General features: G+C 34.5%; 1 protein-coding gene across 7 annotated transcripts in view; it reads left to right on the top strand.

Annotated features, from left to right (window-relative positions):
* LOC136027392 (putative polypeptide N-acetylgalactosaminyltransferase 9) overlaps positions 1-19,977 on the top strand; it is a 101,197-nt gene that overhangs the window by 73,604 nt on the left and 7,616 nt on the right. For all 7 annotated transcript variants that reach the window (XM_065704594.1, XM_065704587.1, XM_065704591.1 and 4 more), the window contains exons 7-11: positions 2,364-2,546; positions 8,900-9,085; positions 11,687-11,815; positions 14,689-14,793; positions 18,907-19,030. In XM_065704594.1, the coding sequence (XP_065560666.1) occupies positions 2,364-2,546; positions 8,900-9,085; positions 11,687-11,815; positions 14,689-14,793; positions 18,907-19,030 (727 nt within the window). The remainder of the gene's footprint in view (positions 1-2,363; positions 2,547-8,899; positions 9,086-11,686; positions 11,816-14,688; positions 14,794-18,906; positions 19,031-19,977) is intronic.

The following is a 19,977-nucleotide window of genomic DNA, read 5'->3' as shown; positions in this document are numbered from 1 at the left end:
ACAATTACGCCCCTAACAACGTTTCCGTTGAAGGTGTATCCTTTTGTTCGAATGTTGTATTGCATTGAATATTTGTTCATTCATAGCGAGATAGGACGGAATAATAAATCAAGAAATACCTTAGGATGGGACTAAGGCCACAATCGGGTAAATTTTGTTAAATCCCCTTGTTTCCTCACCATCATCAATAATATGGAAAAATGGTGGACAATTTCTGTGTTTTAAGGCACGTTATACAAAAAAGCTTTTTTAGGTCAACCTAAAGGAAAGGTCCCTTATTAGAATCTAATGTGTACAATCTCTCTATGATCATTCCAACTATTTGACTAATGAAAAGGATAAGAAAGGGGGGGGGGTAATAGGAAATAATGCAAATGATGGTGCTGAATTGAAAGTTCATCATATAGCAACTCCAGTTTATTTGCACCATTCATTTGAAAATATGTTCAAATAAGCGCAATAACTATTATTAATATTCATTTTATTTTCTCCTTATATTTCCTAAGATCTTCTTTTACCTTATAATTTCAAATTAAGTTTTTTGTTTCAAACTAAACGAGAAATTATATTTTAAATAGGAAAATTCGGAAAATGCGAAGTCCCTGAAATGAATTTTCCTTGTTTGGCCTATTGATTGAGGACCATTAGGTATTGATTCTACCATCAATCTCATTTTGGCTCATTTTTTGTTGACCTTTCGGTTGCTTAGAAAGATTGTTAGGCTAAAAATATGGGCCAATATCATAAAAAATCGTGTTGCTTGTTTGATGAAGTCATGGGAAAATTGAGCTTTCCGTGGTGCACAACCATCCTCTTATTTTTGGGGCCTTTTATTGTCCTGCCTAAGGTGATTGTTGTGTTTCAAATTTGCTGAAAAATATTAAAATTATACTTTCTATTGTTGTCTTGTAGTTTAATGTTTAACTAGAAATTTAGCAAACCTGAAATGGAATTTCTTTCTTTCTAGTACTATTTATTAAACTAGCTAGAAAGGAATCTTACACAGTTAGACTTTTTTTTTTAGAAGTCTCTAATATCCACAAATTGAAAAAAAGAAACGAAACAAAAAACTATAAAAGTAATTTCACTAAAACAATAGACATTGGAAAATATTTCTTTAGTAGATTCGCAATTCATCAAATAAAGATCATAATAACAAATAGTTTAGTTAATCTTCAATATTATACGAAAAAGTGTAAATTGCCTGCTTTCCCTTTTATTGTTTCCTACTTCATATTTTTAAAGATGAACAAGATATAATTTTAACCTATTTAACGAAAATTACAAAACATTGAGCTTGCAATTCGTACAATTTCAGTCTAATTTTCATTAAATACGTGCTAAATTGCTCCTAATTGCACACCATAAAAAGAATTGTATGTCTGTTCTTTCAGTGGTTTCTTGCTTCTTAATCAAAAATAAAACGCAAGTATTATTTCCAATTTACAAGCAAATGCATCAAACAAATCAAGCGAACTAAGTTCTAAACTATAAAGTCTTAGAACTATGATTAAAATCTATATCAGGAGATGAACCATTAGGATTCCCAAAGTGATGCACACCATAAAAAGAATTGTATGTGTGTTTTTTTCTGTGGTTTCGTGCTTCTTAGTCAAAAGAAAAATACAAGTGTCATTTCCATATTTACAAGTAAAGACATCGAACAAATCAAGCGAACTAAGTCCTTAATTGTAGGATCTTAAAACTGTGATCCATATCTGTCTCAGGAGATGAATTATTAGGATTCCTAAAGTTGTCAGTCGATTTAAAAAAAAAAATCTTTCTCGCTTATTGCTTTCGTATGTACATATGTGGGATTCCCAGTAAGTCTTGCCTTCTATGTCCATTCAAAGAAATACCGCCTTCGCCTTGTACCCTATAAAAAAATCGACTGGTTTTGTTTATTTTTTTATTAGCCTATTACTTTGTCAAATTTTTATCAGTGGAAAGGCCGCGTTGCCTGGTTGTCATAGAAAAGTTGTTTGTTTGGTATCAATTCTATAATTGACTAACGATAGTGCATAACAAAGAAATGGCACATCAGCTTACATCGGAGATTCAAAGGAGATTCCGCTCTATATCTCTGCTCATCGCGTAGCCAGAGGTGTCTTACAGGCAACAAGCAGGTCTTTAGAATTATTCACTTTTTCCTAGGTAGTCTTCTTTCTCTACCCCTTGTAAATTTCTATGTAAAGCTCTCTAGGTTACATCCAATTTTGCTGTTGATTCCATTTTTATAACCACAGGAAGATCATAAAGATATAACAATAACATACTCGAAGTTAGTTTAAGTTTCTCGGTATATTGAATATGGAAAGCATACAATTATTAAAAGTATTAATCTGTAAATACTTGTAATCTAGTTCAATTGGCATCAAATTCCTGATCGGGAGAAGAAAAGAAGAGAGCACAATGCGGACCCTGTGTACAGTCCAACAATGGCAGGTGGACTATTTTCTATTGACAAGTCTTTCTTTGAAGAACTTGGAACCTATGACGAAGGTTTTGATATCTGGGGCGGTGAAAACTTGGAATTATCATTTAAGGTAAATAGCAATTAGCAGTTAAGGTTAATATCATTTAAGGTAAATGAGTAAAGAAGATATTGCCCTAGTTAAAGTGAAAGGGGTTATCTCACACGTTTTTTCTTCAAAATTAGTTAGAAAGCGAGAAGGATTCATGTGGTTTTTCTATTCACTGGTCGTATATGCAGAGGTATCTTTTCTTTATGATTAGAAGGAACAAATTTTATGGCTTCACAGCTTATGCAGCTTATATCTGCAAAACTGGCTCAATTAAACTTACTCGTGATATTTTCCTATGATTATAAAATTCTGTAAAACTAGCGACAAATCAAAAAATTTGTAAAGAAGAGAAAAGCGAGGATAATAACAGTCAGTGAAAAATCGAAGAAAACTATACAAATATTGCGTTTGGAACCTTCTCTTGACCGTCTTTACTGAAAATAAAGCGCTTTACTGAACAAAAAAAGCAGACGGAACAAAACAGGATTAAGGGCAGAAAAGTCTCTAAATAGTGTGCAGATAAAAAAAAACACAAGCGAGCTCAATTTTTAGTAAAGCGCTACTTTTACAAAATTCTATAAATGCAGGGAAATATCACGAGTCAGATTATTTGAACCAGCATTGCAAATATATGTTGCATGAACTGTGAAGTGATAATTTTTGTTCCTTTTAAGTTTCCACTTCATTCTTTATTTCCATCAGAAAAATGACATTTTTAGAAAAATTGATTTTGTTCGCTTTTAGGTCTTAAAAATATACAAGATATAACCTTACGTCCCGCAGTGACGTAAGTTCTTGTCAAAGTCATACTTATGATTGCTGTTGATGTGTTAAAATACAGTAACACATCTGACTAATTATAAATGTAAAATATTTAAATATTTAGAACTTTTCTAAGTTAGTTGAGTGTTTAGTTAGGTTATAATCTATTGATTCCTTTTGCTATTCAGCAGATGCCCTTCAATAAATTAAAATGACTAAATTTAAAAGTCCGAGGTATAAATGAAAGTATGAATGTGTGTTTTATTTTTATTACTTAATCCTTAAATAACGTTTACCACAACTTGAATTTTTTTCAACTTGATTAATTGCTTGACTAAGCTGCTAAAATTTCAAAGCTTGTCAGTTAAATTGCCATGGCATCCGAGTGAACATCTTGTGTGACATTCATTTTGTGTGGGGCAACTATGCAATTTTTTTCAGCAATTGTTCTATACATTAGCAAAAGTAATGGAAGATGAGTGATATAACATGACAGCGACTAAAATTGCTTGTTGAGGCAATTGACAAATATTTCCTATTGCAGCAAATCTTTTCTGTGTTTACTTTACTGTATTAAAAATATTTCTACACATTTTGGGAGGTATGGTGCAGGGCTATGTGAACTGTTTGGGCTTAGTACAAGAAGCAGTCGATCTGAATTGATTCAATTTGAATTGTATGGACCTGAAGCGTGGGTATTCCGAAATATGGAGGCGGATTTGTTTGAAGTTATCCAATACCCGTCTAATTGACCGTATTTCAAAGATTGAGCTATACAAAAAACACTGTTCATTCCCGCTATCTAGGGCTATAATGAGAGAGGGGCTGAGATGGCGAGGACTCTTTCTGTGGAGGAAGAATGGCAGATTTTCAAAGATCGTCCATCTAGGACCAAACGAAAAGCAGCTTGTCTCCAAAGGGGGTGGGAGAAGATCTTAAGCGAACATTTAAGGAAATAAGGACTTGCTAAGAGGGTGTAAGGAATGAGGCTTTGAATAGATTGAGATGGAAGAAGAGCTTGCGTATATGTGTTGGCCACAGGTGGCTTAGTGTTGCAGTGAGCTGCTAGTAGTGGTAGTAGTAGAATTGTCGGCTCTCAGTTTTGGCTTGGTCCAAATATTCGATAGTTGCTGATAAACAGTATTTGTTTGGTTTGACGTTCGAAATAGAATGTTTGGTTCGAAGTACAGACTACGAAAGCTAGTCCCTCGTAAAAATACTGTGCAACTGAAAATTTTTGATTGAAATTATTGTCTAATCTTATTACGAGCCCCATTATTGAATGTCATTGCGCCGCATCTTCCATTTTTTGACTTCTCTTAGGCTAAATAAATAATTCTGACCAAAGGCAGTGTGAGTATTGTTCTTTGTTTTAATGTGTCACGAAGTGTAAGGAGCGCCTTTTTATGGCACTTGGTATTAACCAAGTGACATATAGCAATCGCAAATTCTGTCGGTCTGTCTGTCGGTCCCGGTTTTGCTACTTTTGGCACTTCCGGGCAAGGTAGGACGATGAAATTTGGCAGGTGTATCAGGGACCGGCTGACCATATGGGGCGTATCGTTTTCCCGATTTGACCATCTGGGGGGGAAGGGAATGGGAGGCCCGTTAATTTGGAAAAAATAGAAAAATTGAAGTATTTTTAACTTACGAACGGTTGATCAGATCTTAATGAAATTTGATGTTTGGAAGTATATCATGTCTCAGAGCTGTTATGTTAAATCCTGACCGGATCTGGTGACATTAGGGGGGGATTTGGGAGGGGGAAACCTATAATCTTGGAAAACACTTAGAGTGGAGGGGTCGGGATGAAACTTGGTGGGAAAAATAAGCACAAGTCCTAGATGCATGATTTACATAACCGGAATGGATCCATTCTCTTTGGGGTAGTTGGGGGGGGGGGTTAATTCTGAAAAATTAGAAAAAAATGAGGTATTTTTAACTTACGAACAGGTGATCGGATTTCAATGAAATTTGATATTTAGAAGGATATCGTGTCTTAGAGCTGTTATGTTAAATCCTGACCGGATCTGGTGACATTGGGGGGGGGTTTGGGAGGGGGAAACCTATAATCTTGGGAAACACTTAGAGTGGAGGGGTCGGGATGAAACTTGGTGGGAAAAATAAGCACAAGTCCTAGATGCATGATTTACATAACCGGAATGGATCCATTCTCTTTGGGGTAGTTGGGGGGGGGTTAATTCTGAAAAATTAGAAAAAAATGAGGTATTTTTAATTTACGAACAGGTGATCGGATTTCAATGAAATTTGATATTTAGAAGGATATCGTGTCTCACAGCTCTTATTTTAAATTCCGACCGGATCTGGTTACAATGGGGGCAGGGTAGTTGGGAGGGGGAAACCTAAAATCTTGGAAAACACTTGGTGAACTTGGATGAAACTAGGTGAGAGAAATAAGCCCAAGTCCGAGATACATGATTGACATAAATGGAACGGATCCGCTCTCTTTGGGGTAGTTGGTGGGGGGGGGGGGTAATTCTGAAAAATTAGAAAAAATAACTTACGAACGGGTGATCGGACCTTAATGAAATTCGATATTTAGAAGGATATCGTGTCTTAAAGCTCTTTTTTTTTAAATCCCGACCGGATCTAGTGACATTGGGGAGAGTTTGGGGTGGGGGAACCTAAAATCACGGAAAACGCTTAGATTGGAGGGATCGAGATGAAACTTTGTGGGAAAAATAAGCAGAAGTCTTAGATACGTGATTTACATAATTGGAATGGATCCGCTCTATTGGGGGGAGGAGGTTAATTCTGAAAAATTAGAAAAAAACCACGTATTTTTAACTTACGAAGGAATGATCGGATCTTCATGAAACTTCATATTTAGAAGGACCTCGTAACTCAGATCTCTTACTTTAAATCTCAACCGGATCCAGCGTCATTGGGGGGCGGGCAGTTGGGGGGGACCGGAAATCTTAGAAAATACTTAAAGCGGAGAGATCAGGATGAAACTGGATGGGAAGAATAAAAAACTGTCTAAGATACGTGATTGACATAACCGGACCGATCTGCTCTCTTTGGTGGAGTTGGGGTGTGATTTGGAAAATTGAGGTATTTGTAACTTACGAAAGAGTGACCAGATCTTAATGAAATTTGATATTTAGAAGGATTTTGTGCTTTAAAGCTCTAATTTTAAATTCCGACCAGATCCTGTGACATCGGGGGGAGTTTGAGGGGGAAACCGGAATTCTTGGAAAACGTGAAAATTGGGGTATTTTCATCTTACGAATAGGTAATCGGATCTGAATTAAATCTGATATTTAGAAGGAATTCGTGTCTCAGAGCTGTTATTTCAAATCCCAACCAGATCTTTTGACATTGGGGGGAGTTGGAGGGGGAAATCTTGGAAAACACTTGGAGTGAAGGAATCGGGATGAAGCTTGGTTGATAGAATAAGCAAATGTACTTGAAACGTGATTGACGTAACCGTACTGGATTCGCTCTCTTTGGGGGAGTTGGGGGGGGGAAGCGCTTGGTGATTTGGCGAGTTTGGTGCTTCTGGACGTGCTAGGACGATTAAAATTGGTAGGTGTGTCAGGAAGCTGCACAAGTTGACTTGATAAGGTCGTTTTCCCAGATTCGACCATCTGGGGGGCTAATTGGAAAGGAAAAATTAGAAAAAATTATGTATTTATAACTTACGAGTGGGTGATCGGATCTTAATGAATTTTGATATTTAGAAGGACATCGTGACTCAGAGCTCTTATTTTAAATCCTGACCGGCATTAAGCCTCTGATTTTCTTTTTAAATCAATCTATTGATTCTTAGAATTTTGTTAGAGCTCATACCATATGAGCTCTTGGCTCTTAGCTCTTCTTGCCTCGTCACAAGTGCCACATGAGCTCTTAGCTCTTGTTTATTTTTATTATTTGGCTCATCAGCATTATCATTTATTATTTGGAATCAGCATCTATTTAACCAAATTCAGGCCAGTATTAAGGTCATCTTGTTTTGTTTTATCTATCTGACATTCCTCGTCTAGAACTAGGCTAACAATTTTTTTTTTCGTCTTTTAACGATGATAAGTTAGACTGGAAGAAAACATGTTTAATCCTAGAGCTTATCACAGCTCACGCCAATGTAACGATAGTTTTAAAGAAACTAAGAAGAATCATAATTAGAAAAATTTTCATATACCGAAGCACTCAACATTGCAATTGGAAGGGGAATAGAGACGTTTAATGCGCTGTTTGCGTGCCAGAGTAAACTGGAGAAAAGAAAATCAAAGAGCTATAATAAGCAGAGCAATGTCCAAGCACTAAAACATTTAACGTTGTAATTGACGAGTATGAAAGGTAATCCCAGACCCTTGACGGTTGATTTTCGCCGGTTGATAAATAAATAAAAAAATAAATAGTAAAAAGGATAAAGATCTTCCAGAGCCACTTATTAGATCTTCGTCGGCAAATTATTGTGGACTTTTTTTTTGGTGATGTTTTTGTTGTGTGTTTTGTTGTGATGTTTTTGTGGTGATAAACTTATCACCCAACCTTGTGGGAAAATCAATCTAGGGGGGGGGGGGCTGATTTTTTAAAGTGTGAGTAAAAGGGTCGTAGAAAGGCTTATCTACTTGTGTATGCGTCCATGAGGAGTTTACGTACATAAGAAAATAGCTATGGGGGAGAGGAAATTGGAAAAAAAGCAAGTCGTATTTTGTCTGATTGTTGGAATTCTTAACGCGTTGTATAATTGTTTTAGGACTTAAAAAAATATTTTTGTGTGGGGGAGGAGTTAAAATTATGAATGATTGACTCTTATTCATTATTCAGAATGATGGAATCTGGTAGCTTTTGTAATGAGCTAATGAGTCATAGAACATTTATGGTCTTATTAAAATTCTGTTCTAATTTATTGCTTTAATAGCCATTATTTTACTTGGTTTTATTTAAGCTTTTATTTTGTGTTAGTTAAAAAATTAAATAACTTTGTCTTATTCTATTGCTCAGACAGACCGTGCATGTTTGATTTGCCTTTCCGTCAGATTTTTGATGATTGGTAGGATTAATGCTAGTAGGATTCTTATTCTTTGTCTCTTTAAAAATTGAAATCATAATTTTGGAAGATTGAATGGGGTGGAGTCACAAATTGGAAATGCCAATTAATTAAAAATATACCCGGAACATCGCTTGTAAGGGGTATGTATAAGTCCCATGCATCATTGCTGCTTCGCTGTATTAATTAAATTGGTGCTTTAAGAAAAAAGTGAGTTGGGAGGCTGTGAGGTTTGGGAGGTTTTGTGAGGTTTGGGTTTTGGGATGCTAGAGGTTTGGGCTCCGTTTGACCCTGTCAGAATCGGGGGGACCTAGTTCAACTAGAAAATGATTCGTAATTTTGTTTGGGGTAAGTGTGAACTGGAAACCAGTGGTTCACACATATTTAGTCCGACCCCCCCCCCCTTAATACCAAAAATATATAAAAGATTGTGATGAGTCTATGACTTTCTCCTGTTTTAAATAAATAGAAAATATGTGTATTCAGGCCTAAAAACGGCTCCTGGCATCAGGTGCTCCTATAAAGTTCCTCGACTTCCCTATAGTAGCTGGTTTTGCCTATGCTTAAGATGTTTTAACTATTATTTATTTTTTAGACGTGGATGTGTGGTGGTACGCTTGAAATTATACCTTGCTCCCATGTTGGTCACATCTTTCGGAAGAGATCACCCTATAAGTGGAGAAGTGGTGTGAACGTTTTGAAGCGAAACAATGTTCGACTGGCTGAAGTTTGGTTAGATGAATATGCCCAGTATTACTACCAGAGAATCGGAAACGATAAGGTACAACGATTTCTGTTATAGTTGTCTCGGTCAGGGATTTTGTTTTTTGCTACTTTTCTTCTTTAAGTAGAATAACAAAGGTACATTAGTTTATAAACCAGAACTGTCAAAATAAGAAAAAGTGGAAGATTGTTATTGTCACTCAAAATGAATTGAACAGTTGCCGAAAAATTCTATATTTGGTTTTCTTTATCCTGGTTTATTTAAAAATTTCTAGGAAGTATCCGTTCTAAAATTCAAAAAGTTTCAACAATCGAGTATAAGAATTACTAATAGCTTTCACAGAAAAAGAGGGGCGATAGAGAAACATTTGAAAGCTTTCGGCTAAAACACAAATACTTGCATTTTTTTTTCGTAGATATTTGTTGGACTATTTTTCTCTGTTTTTAAAAATTTTGCCTCTACACGCAGTGAGTTGTATGTTGAGTTTAAAAATTTTTAACAAAAAGAAGTAGCAATGTAGTGAGGCTAAATGTCTGGCACACAAAAGAGAACATTAAAAGAGGGGCCAACCTGACTTTCATTATGTAATTACTCGCAAAGAAAAAAATATATGTATTGGAAATTTTGGCTAATCTTATATTTTCTGACCTGTGATGTAAAAGATGACTTTTTATATTGTTTCCAGAAATGATTCTCTTTTTCTAAAATATTTATATTTTACCGTGAATGTCTGAAATACCTTTTCCCCTTGGATTTAGTGAGCGTTGCCAGTTAAATTTATCAGTTGTATGCAAGGTTTGATGGTGACTAGGTTGGGCTAGGTTGGATTAGGTTTTTACCCAATTCTGAGATTTATAACCTAATTTAATCTAACCTAACTTTAACTTTTACCATCAAAACTTGCATAAGACCGAAAAAAGTGATTCGTAAAGCTAATCGAATTCAAGCAGAGAAGAAGGAATTTCGGAAATTCGGGGGTGAATGTCGACATTAACTAGATTTTGGACACGCACAGTAACATATATACCTGGATGTGTTCAAAGTTAAAGTCAAAAGGATCGCTCAAAGTTGACAAAAAAAAACTTAATATTGAAAAAGGCATAAAACAACAAAAATAATTCTAAATAACGAAATAGATCAGCGATTTTTTTCTAGTAAAAATAATCTGAGTTGGGTTCTCATTATTATTCTTGGTTGTTCATCACTTCTTATCAAGATGATCTAAATCAGCGTTAATTGACTTTCTTGGAAATGAAATGACATAAAATTACCATGGACTTAGGGTCTGGGTTTTACCCTCACATTCTTCCTCCCCACAAGGAAAACGAGGAAACGAAATGCCCTACTATACTAACTTCAAAGAATACCAATAGGCTTCTACTTCAAGAGAATTTCATGTCACTACAGGAAAATATCGCAATTCCTCTTTGCAGAGTTTTAATCGTTGTTTTACTGGTTGATTTTTTTTTCAACTTTTATTCTTTATTCAACTCAAAAAATACACAAACAATATTATGCCCCAACAGAGAGCAGAGCTCGTAAGGCTGGGACAGTGCAAAAACATAAGAAAAAACATCAACATCTCATTGTAATAATGATTTCATAATATAATACGGTACAGACAAAAAAAAAAATCGAAAAAAAAACTCATAAAAGATAAGTATCATAAAAACTCATAAAAGAGAAGGCCATCCCAGACACAGGGACACAAAAACAAACACACAAATAAGAAGATCAAATAATTTAATTTTCCATCATCAATGGTGAATAGTCAAAATTTTAGCAAACAATCTTTAATATTTGCTTTTTTAAATTTAGCTGAGATTTTTGGGATGGATCAAACAGAATTTTATCATTCAGCTTATAATTGTTAGGAATGAAGGGTATTTGGTATCTAATCGTAAAGCTTGACCTCTCAGAACTTACAAAAGGAATTCGATACATCCTAGACCTCCGACAATCCGAACGAGGAAGTAAAATTAGCAGAGATTTGTCATAGAAATAATTTTTAGAATTTTGGATTTGAAAATGCCATATGGAAGTATTTAATATTCGTATATCATTTACATCCAACAAATTTAAGAAGAGGAATAATGTCTTAGTTTCCGAAACATTTTCAAGTTTTGAAGGTTGATGTAAAAAGGTTGATTATTGATTGACGTTTTCCTTGTATCTTAATGTGTTGACCTTGAATTAGTACTTGCTACTTTGTATTTCTGTTACTGTTGGGTTTTTTTCTAGCTTTTTGCTAGAAAATCTTCTTCTTGATCTCTCCTTCTTTGGATCCACTTCTTCTCCCCCTTCTTGATTTTAAGACACGTCTGCTATCTTCAGAATTGTTATCAAATACTGATAAAGTCTGTCATTCATCATCTTTTGCTAGCAATTGAAAAAGATTATTGGGAAGTGTAAGAGCTCAAACAGCATCTTGAGATGGTGTCTTTAATAATACCTTAATCTTCACTATTGCCATAATTAGCTTATGAAATAGACCAAATTATTGATAATTCCTGAAGTGGCCTTGTCAAATTTTGTTGCAAATTTAACTTTTCCTCCGGACAAGATTCTTACTCCTGTTTTATGCAAGATCAAATTTCTTAATGTGATTCTTAGGTTCTATAATATTAATTTAATCCAAATATTCTATTCTACTTTCAGGGAGATTATGGAGATGTTTCATCAAGGAAAGCCATTAGAAGAGATAGGCAATGCAAGACATTCAGATGGTTTTTAGACAAGGTCTATCCTGAATTATTCATTCCTGGCGATGCTGTAGCTTCTGGGGATGTAAGTTCACCAGTTTATATTATTACTTAAATTATTCAGCTTATATTAATAATGTCATTACATAATTTAGTTATTGCATAACCAAAGAAAGATCCTGTCACATGACAGGCATTAAAAAAAGGACTATAGCCTAAACTTTTTGTGAGAACCAGAAAAATAGTAAGTTTCCTTCCCCCGAATACCTAATTATATATCCCCTTAAACCCCCCCCCCTTATAAAAACACGTTTCGCACAGTTCAATCTTATCCCCAGCCATGAGACAGACCATGCCAGTTTGAGTTTCACCTCTATCTTTACTGCACCTACAAGTAATATTTTTTGGTTACTATTGCCTCCATGTTCCCATACTTAGGAATAGTGGTTAAAGTTCTGATAGGTTCAAACAGGGCGTAAAGAGAGGGATTTAAAAAATATGTTGTGATAAAGTGAAATTATCTTCTAATTTTAGCTTCCTATTTTTTAGAATATTTCTTGTTTTTAGACTTCGCTTTGACCTGTACAAGACTTTGGTATGTTGTTTTTAAAACAAATTTTTCTCCCAATTAAAACCTGGAATTTAGCTTTATCCATCGACAAAATAAATGTTTTAGATTTGCTTTGATTTTTTTTTTGCTGACAAACTTACTTTCAAAATTGATCGAAAATCTTATTTTTAAGCTTGTTCGCATTATTTTCTAAAGACACTATAAATATTATCAGAATTATGGGTCGTATGTGAATAAATTTGAGCCTAACGAATCAAACTAAATAAGTATCTTGTCCTCTCATCACAGGTTACAGCTGCAGGCTTGTCGCAAAAGCGCTTCATCTTTATTATTGCAGCCTCTAAGCTCTAGTCATTAGGTTATCCACAAAAAAGGGTTGTCGGATGTCAAATAAGTTGGTAGACTTTTAGTGGTAGACCACTTCTAAAAGAACCATTTTAAAGCAATTGACAAAAGTGCCAATAATTGATCAAATTGACATATTTATTCTACAAGAAAAGAATGAAAAAAACAAAAAAAAAAATAGGGAAAAAGGGCGCCAGAAAACAGCCTAATCTAACCTGGATCTGCCGGTGTATAGCCCTAGGGTATTCAAAAAATGAAAATAATGCACTAAATCAACGAGATTTTTACTTTATAATATGCTGCATCTTACTATTAATCAGATTATCTTTCATTGTTATCATATTTCTTTCATTGTTATTATGCTTTTTCAGTCATTTTTTAATAATATTTTTGTCAAACATATTTCCACTGAAATTACTTAAGCAAATTGTTTTCACGAGTGTAGCAAGCCCGTTTTAACAAAGAAAATATGATTAAGCACAAGATGGCAAACAACGAATAAATCTGTTATTCAGAAATATATCCGAGACGATCAGGGGGAGAGGGTTCCATTGTTAGGAAGGCGACCATAATATTTGGAAAGAGCAAAAAATAAGGCATGTAATACTACTAATTTTATTAGCGTGTTTCTTTTAGAAGTGGTCAACCACTAGACCTTTGCCAGTAATTTCAGTCAGATTTAACACTTGTCGTTCTAGTTATGATTTTTTGGAGTTTGGGGCCGAAAGTAGCATAAGGGGATGGCTGGTGATACCAGAAGCGAAGCAAACCAGAATCCAACCAAATTTTGTCTAAATTTAGAATTAGGCTCATATTTGTGTCTTGCTATGATCCTTACCAGATCTGGCATCTGTGGGGTGGGGAAGGGGAGATTGGGATTTAAAAATCTCCTCTCATCAGCTTAATTATTTCTCAGTTGTGGAATACAACCAAACTTGACCAACATCTACAGTTATGGTTTTTGAAGTTCAATCTCTAATAGGGGGGGGGGGGTATATTCTTATCATCCGAATCGATTTCAGTGGCGTATTGGATCTCAATTATTTTAGCAAGAGAACGCTTGGGTTTTATGCGGGTCCTTAGGAGGGTTCGAATCCGATTAAGTATTATCCATAGAATTAAATGAGAGGACCAAGTGCCGTTTGAGCTTTAAGATCTTGTTTTGTATTTTAGTTAAGGTGCATCTTCATACTCATTAACAGTCTTCTTTATGGATGGTTTATCACCAAAGTAAATCGTCCAAGTCCATCAGAAAAATATCCAACAGAAAATTTGTGGAAACGCATATTTGTAAAAACAATCTGATGTGTCGGTTTTTGCGCTCTGCTTTGCATATCAGGCTTGTTTTCAGAGTTGTTTTTTTTTTTTTTTTTTTCTTTACTACAACTTTGAAACGGAGCATATGAACTTCGCCCTTCATATGCTTCCCGCATATTTACATATGGCTTTGTATCGTAAAGCTGTTGCAACTATTTACAACACCTTGATACCAGAAGTCTAGTTCATGCTTGATGCGACTAGTGCCAGAGAAGAAAATAATTAAAAATCGAAGAGTATTTTATTACAGATGGCCCTCTATTTTGGGGACCATAAAACAAACATGACAGTATTTCAAATATAATATTTAGGGAGTAATTAATGCAATTTTTATGCAAAGTTTAGTTAAAGTTAAATGTGATTAGTTCAGATCAGACATAGTCTGGGCCAGCCTGAACCAAAGATATTTCAAGTCCTAACTACGGGAGTGCTACCAAACCAAGGAGGTCCCAAGTGTGCAGTAGTATTTATTTTAGCCTATAAGGACAGTACACAGTTATTAAGGTCTGAAGAGGGATGATGTAGCCAGTTCAAGTGATTGCTTGAAATCATTTGGCGAAGAAGTGGTAGATATAAGCTTTGTAGTTATATTCTACCCCCTTTTTTGGCGTAATTCCTTAAAAATTTATCATTTAGATGATTTAATTTTTATGTGACTCTTAAATGAATTCTCTAATTGGTTTAAAGATGAAATTTGCTTAGTAATTTTCCTTTGGCTGTTTCAGATTCATAGTATGGCAAGTAATTACTGTGTGGACTCGCCAGCTGGGTCCAAGGATATGCACAAAGCCGTTGGCACTTGGCCATGTCATAATCAAGGAGGTAACCAGGTAATGTTCCACATATTAAGTTATTAACTGAATTTTATACACAGGTATGCAAGATTCAGGTATCTAGGGAGAAGGGTCATGATATTTTCTGGTATGGAATTAAAAAGGACTATAAAGATTAAAAAGGTAGGTGCAAATATCTGAGTCTGCAGGAATTCTAGCATATTTCTATCTACATTTTTGTGGGGTGGCTTTGGGTGGTTGGTTTTGTATCGTTCAACATACTCTCTTTCAGTGTGTACTTATAATTATTGTAATTATGGATTGTAAAAGTCTTGAATTTCTTCAGAAAATTGATGTGTTTTTCGTCCTAAAATTTAAAGTTTCAGTAGTTCTGATAACTATGTTTCAGCAGTTTGTCGACAGTGCGGTTGAGCTTTATTTAACGAACTTGAATTAATCTGATTTTTTCTCGTCAGGTCTTTCGATAAAAAACCCGCCAAGTAACTTCGCCAATATTGGTAACATGAGGATCAAGCCCTTGTATTTGGGCCTCCCTTTTTTTCCATATTGAGTAGTACACGCTCCACTCTAATTTACGATCATTGCTGTTGCTGTCCGCTTAAAATTTCTTAAAGGTTACTTGTTGCCAAAAAGAAATGTTTCATTCGTTTCATTGGAATTTGGATTACTTTGCGAATTTATATATTTGATTGATCATGCTCGTTGTCGCATGTCTTCTAATCTTAGATTTTGTTGTGCATCATTTTTGTTCGTGGTATATTGTGATTCTTGCAGTCACTTGTCTTATGCTACTATACTAAACGCTTCTTGTATACAATGCTTTCTGCAGCTTTTCATCTGCTCTCTCTAGATGTCTTCTTGAAGATTTCTTGGGAACCAAGAAGAAGACCATACGAAGCGCATTTCGTAAACATGTCAAGTTTCTTTTGATGTTCTGCCATCGTGGCACAGTGCTAGATGTATATCTCTTACTAGGTTGCCAGCGACCGCTTCAGACCTGATCAATGGATTGTAAAATTATGAACTCTTATCAAGGTGCAAATAGAAGAATTTTGAAATTCAGAGCTTTTGTCATCCAAGCAAAAAAAAAATAAATTTTTTAAAAGAACTTTGTCTTGAATCAAGTACGAAATACTATTATTAGATGATTTATATCGTCCCGAATGGGATCCCCCGAATTCGTCCCCGAATTCGGGGACGCTGTAAATCTTTTAAAAAATTCTTTTAAAAAATCTTTTTAAAAATTCTTTTAAAAAGTTCTTTTAAAAAGTTCTTTTAAAAAATTCTGCTTGACTCCACTGTCCATGTGTCAGTAAACAATGGTGACGAGTGGGATAAAGGAGTGTGTGTAGCTGAGTTAGCCTTTGATGGTGCGTTGTTCCGATTATTTGTTTTTGATACTTTGTTTGAATACTATTGTTCTTATCCTTTGCCATTATTTGGTAGTCTTTTCAATAATTTATTGTATTGAAATAGTATGTTTGTAGAATTGATTGTTCAATTGCCGAATTAAGATGAATGAATCCGCAAAATTACGATAGAAGCCCATTTAATGATACGCTTCTCCGGTCTTTTTTTCTGAAAGCCATCGATAGCTTAAACCCAGAATTTTGCCTAAACACTAATAGACTTTGTAAGCTTCATACTCCACCCACCGTCTGCTAATATGCCTTTATCTATTACTTTACCATTACTGCCCAGCTTTACTTTTCTTGTCCAGCCTGTTCTTTTCTATTTCGTTGTTTCCTTCTTTTATTTATTCATTTAATTTTTGTTCATGTTGAAGAGTCCAATTCTTATGTTCGTTACACCCTATGATTACGAGTTCAGCTCTCCATTGGGGCCACATTATTTAGTAACTTCTCTTGTATTGATTAAATAAATTCATTCATTCATTTTTACCTTCATGTGTCTTCGTCTGGAATTTATCTCGGGGGATGGGTTTGAGATGTTGTATTTCTGTAAAGGGTAATTTCATGCCACTTTGAGGAAAAAGGAAGTATTTTGTTTTTTTTTTGCTCTTGTGTCCTGGTCTTGAAGTTATCCATATTTTTGTGTAGCATTGGATAATAATTAGTAAGAGCACTTTAGATGCAATTGCAAGGATTTGACTGATTTAAGACAATTCCGTATCCAGAGGGGTTAGGAGGTTTAACCCTCCCCCCCCCAAATGTTTATCCGTTTCGTAAAAACGTAAAAAAATAGTCATAAACAAATGTATCGTGTGTTTTTTTAAGTTTTTTTGTATGCCCCCCACATAAAAAAAAAAATCCTGAATACGGTTTAAATTTCAAGGGCTGAAAATTTTAGGATTGGGTTAAGAGGGAAAGAATACATCTATCTATATATATAAAAATAAGTTGTCTGTCTGTGGATGTGTGGATGGATGTGTGGATGGATGTGTCAGGTGACGTCACCTGAAAAAACTGGATTAGGTGACGTCAAAACTGAAAAAACTAAAAAAAGGCAAAAACTACAAAAAAAACTAAAAACTAATAAAAAAAAATAAAAAAGCTAAAAAACTAAAAAAACTATAAAGGTAAAAACCAATAAAAAACTAAAAAAAAAACTGAAAAAACTAAAAAAAGGCAAAAACTACAAAAAAAAACTAAAAACTAATAAAAAAAGTAAAAAAGCTAAAAAACTAAAAAAACTAAAAAAACTAAAAAAAGGTAAAAAACTAAAAAAAATAAAAAATAAAAAAAAACTAAAAAAAAGGAAAAAACTGAAAAATAAGCTAAAATAAAGGTAAAAACCAATAAAAAACTAAAAAAAAAAAGGAAAAAACTAATAAATGACGACACTCAAAGAGAAAGCGACCAGGACAAAAAACTAAAAAAAAAGGCAAAAACTACAAAAAAACTAAAAACTAATAAAAAAAATAAAAAAGCTAAAAAACTAAAAAAACTAAAAAAAGGTAAAAAACTAAAAAAACTAAAAACTAAAAAAAAACTAAAAAAGGTAAAAACTAAAAGAACTAAAAAAGAAAAAAATAAATGACGACACTCAAAGAGAAAGCGACCAGGACAAAAGGAATGTTCGATTAGCAATCAACAAAGCACCGGGACACAGGGAGTATAAATGACGACCAGGACACAAGTAAAAAAAAAAATTAACAAAACTAAAAAGAAGGTAAAAACTACAAAAAAACTAAAAAGAAAAAAAAACTAAAAACTAATAAAAAAACTAAAAAATCTAAAAATCTAAATAAACTAAAAAAGAAAAAAAAAGGAAAAAAATAAAGGAGAAAAACAAAACTAAAAAACGAATGTATATACAGACCGGTACACCGGGATACAAATGACGACCGGGACACAGGGAATATAAATAACGACCGGGACACAGGGACACAACTACAACGGGGACACCGGGGGAAACAGGGGGATATAAATGACGACCGGGACAAAAAAACTAAAAAGAAATAAAAACTAAAAACTAATAAAAAAAACTAAAAAATCTAAAAATCTAAATAAGCTAAAAAAGAAAAAAAAAGGAAAAAAATAAAGGAGAAAAACAAAACTAAAAAACGAATGTATATACAGACCGGGACACCGGGATACAAATGATGACCGGGACCCGGGACACAGGGAATATAAATGACGACCGGGACACAGGGACACAACTACAACGGGGACACCGGGGGAAACAGGGGGATAACCTGACAATCTATTTATATGCAAAGACAATGGGACAGCAAAGAATGTTGTATATTCGCAAGTTTTACGTAGTTAAAACCATATATATATATATATATATCTATATTCACAGGTGGGACATAGGGACACAACTACAATGGCGCGTAACTATTATGGCGCGTAACGACTTACGCGCGCGGGGGGGCTTGGGGGGGGCGCGAAGCGCCCCCACCAACTAGGTGTTGGGGTGGCGCGAAGCGCCACCCCAACAGCTAGTTAAATATATTTTTAAGATCAATTGTAAACCGGACAAAAGGATATTGAGATAGTCTTTTTGGAGAGGGGAGGATCGGTGGGATACGAAAATAATAGTTTTAGAAGTAAAGTACATATAAAGGAGATTGACTGTGGCTATAGTGTTGGAATTTACCACAGAATATGTTGTTATTACCTGTTCCATCTTTATAACCTCTGTATATGTCTTTTTCTTTTGTTATTACCAATTTATTTTTAGTTTTGGATGTTGAGTAAAACTGGTGAAATCCGACGTGATGAGGCATGCTTAGATTACGCCGGCCGTGACGTCATCCTATACCCGTGCCATGGCTCAAAAGGAAACCAGTACTGGGAATATGATCCTGAGGCAAGCTATTTTTGTGAATTTTACTGTTTTTAGAATATAGAGAAAAAAGGGGTAGTTACGTTACCATGCGGCCTAACAGCAGTGAATTCTTTTTGATTATTTTTTGCTGTATTTAGAATATAGAGAAAAAAGGAATAGTGGCGTTACCATGCGGCCTAACAGCAGTGAATTCTTTTTGATTATTTTTTGCTGTATTTAGAATATAGAGAAAAGAGGGATAGTGGCGTTACCATGCAGCCTAACAGCTGTGAATTCTTTTTGATTATTTTTGCTGTATTTAAAACATAGAGAAAAAAGGGATAGTGTGCGTTACCATGCGGCCTAACAGCAGTGAATTCTTTTTGATTATTTTTGCTGTATTTAGAATATAGAAAAAGGGATAGTGGCGTTACCATGCGGCCTAGCAGCAGTGAATTCTTTTTGATTATTTCTTTTTAATTAGTGTTGTAGTGTCACCTCTTTTCAATGGAATTTAAAATCGCAATAGCGTTTCGAGCACCAATTATACTATTTCGGCATTTTAACTTTAATTTTGTAGTCAAATATAAAGATACTGTATGAATTAAAGTTTCCAAACTAAAACTCTCGGTTGACTTCGGGTTTTGACTCTCCTTTACAAAATCTTCATGAAAAAAGAGAGATGACATTTCACATTTTTATGTGCATTTACTGCTTGGAGACTTTACCGAGGTAAAACATATTTTGTTGTATTCATTTAGTACTGATTTAAAAATTTATAAAATGATTATAATTTGAGGGAATCTGAATATTTTAATCAATCAAACTAAAGTGTTCGTAGTTCAACGTTGTAATCTATTGATTCTGTGAGAGTTGGCTAGCTTTCGAAGTGAAATACTATTTTTTTAATCTTGTTTGAACTACTTTTTCTAACTCTTATAACGTCCTTGACATCTCTGCATCATATTAGGAAGTAAACTCCAA

The sequence above is a fragment of the Artemia franciscana genome, chromosome 5, assembly GCF_032884065.1.
Source record: "Artemia franciscana chromosome 5, ASM3288406v1, whole genome shotgun sequence".
Classification (NCBI taxonomy): Eukaryota; Metazoa; Arthropoda; class Branchiopoda; order Anostraca; family Artemiidae; genus Artemia; species Artemia franciscana.
Note: the sequence above shows the minus strand (reverse complement) of the source record. Positions and strands in the feature narration are given on the sequence as shown.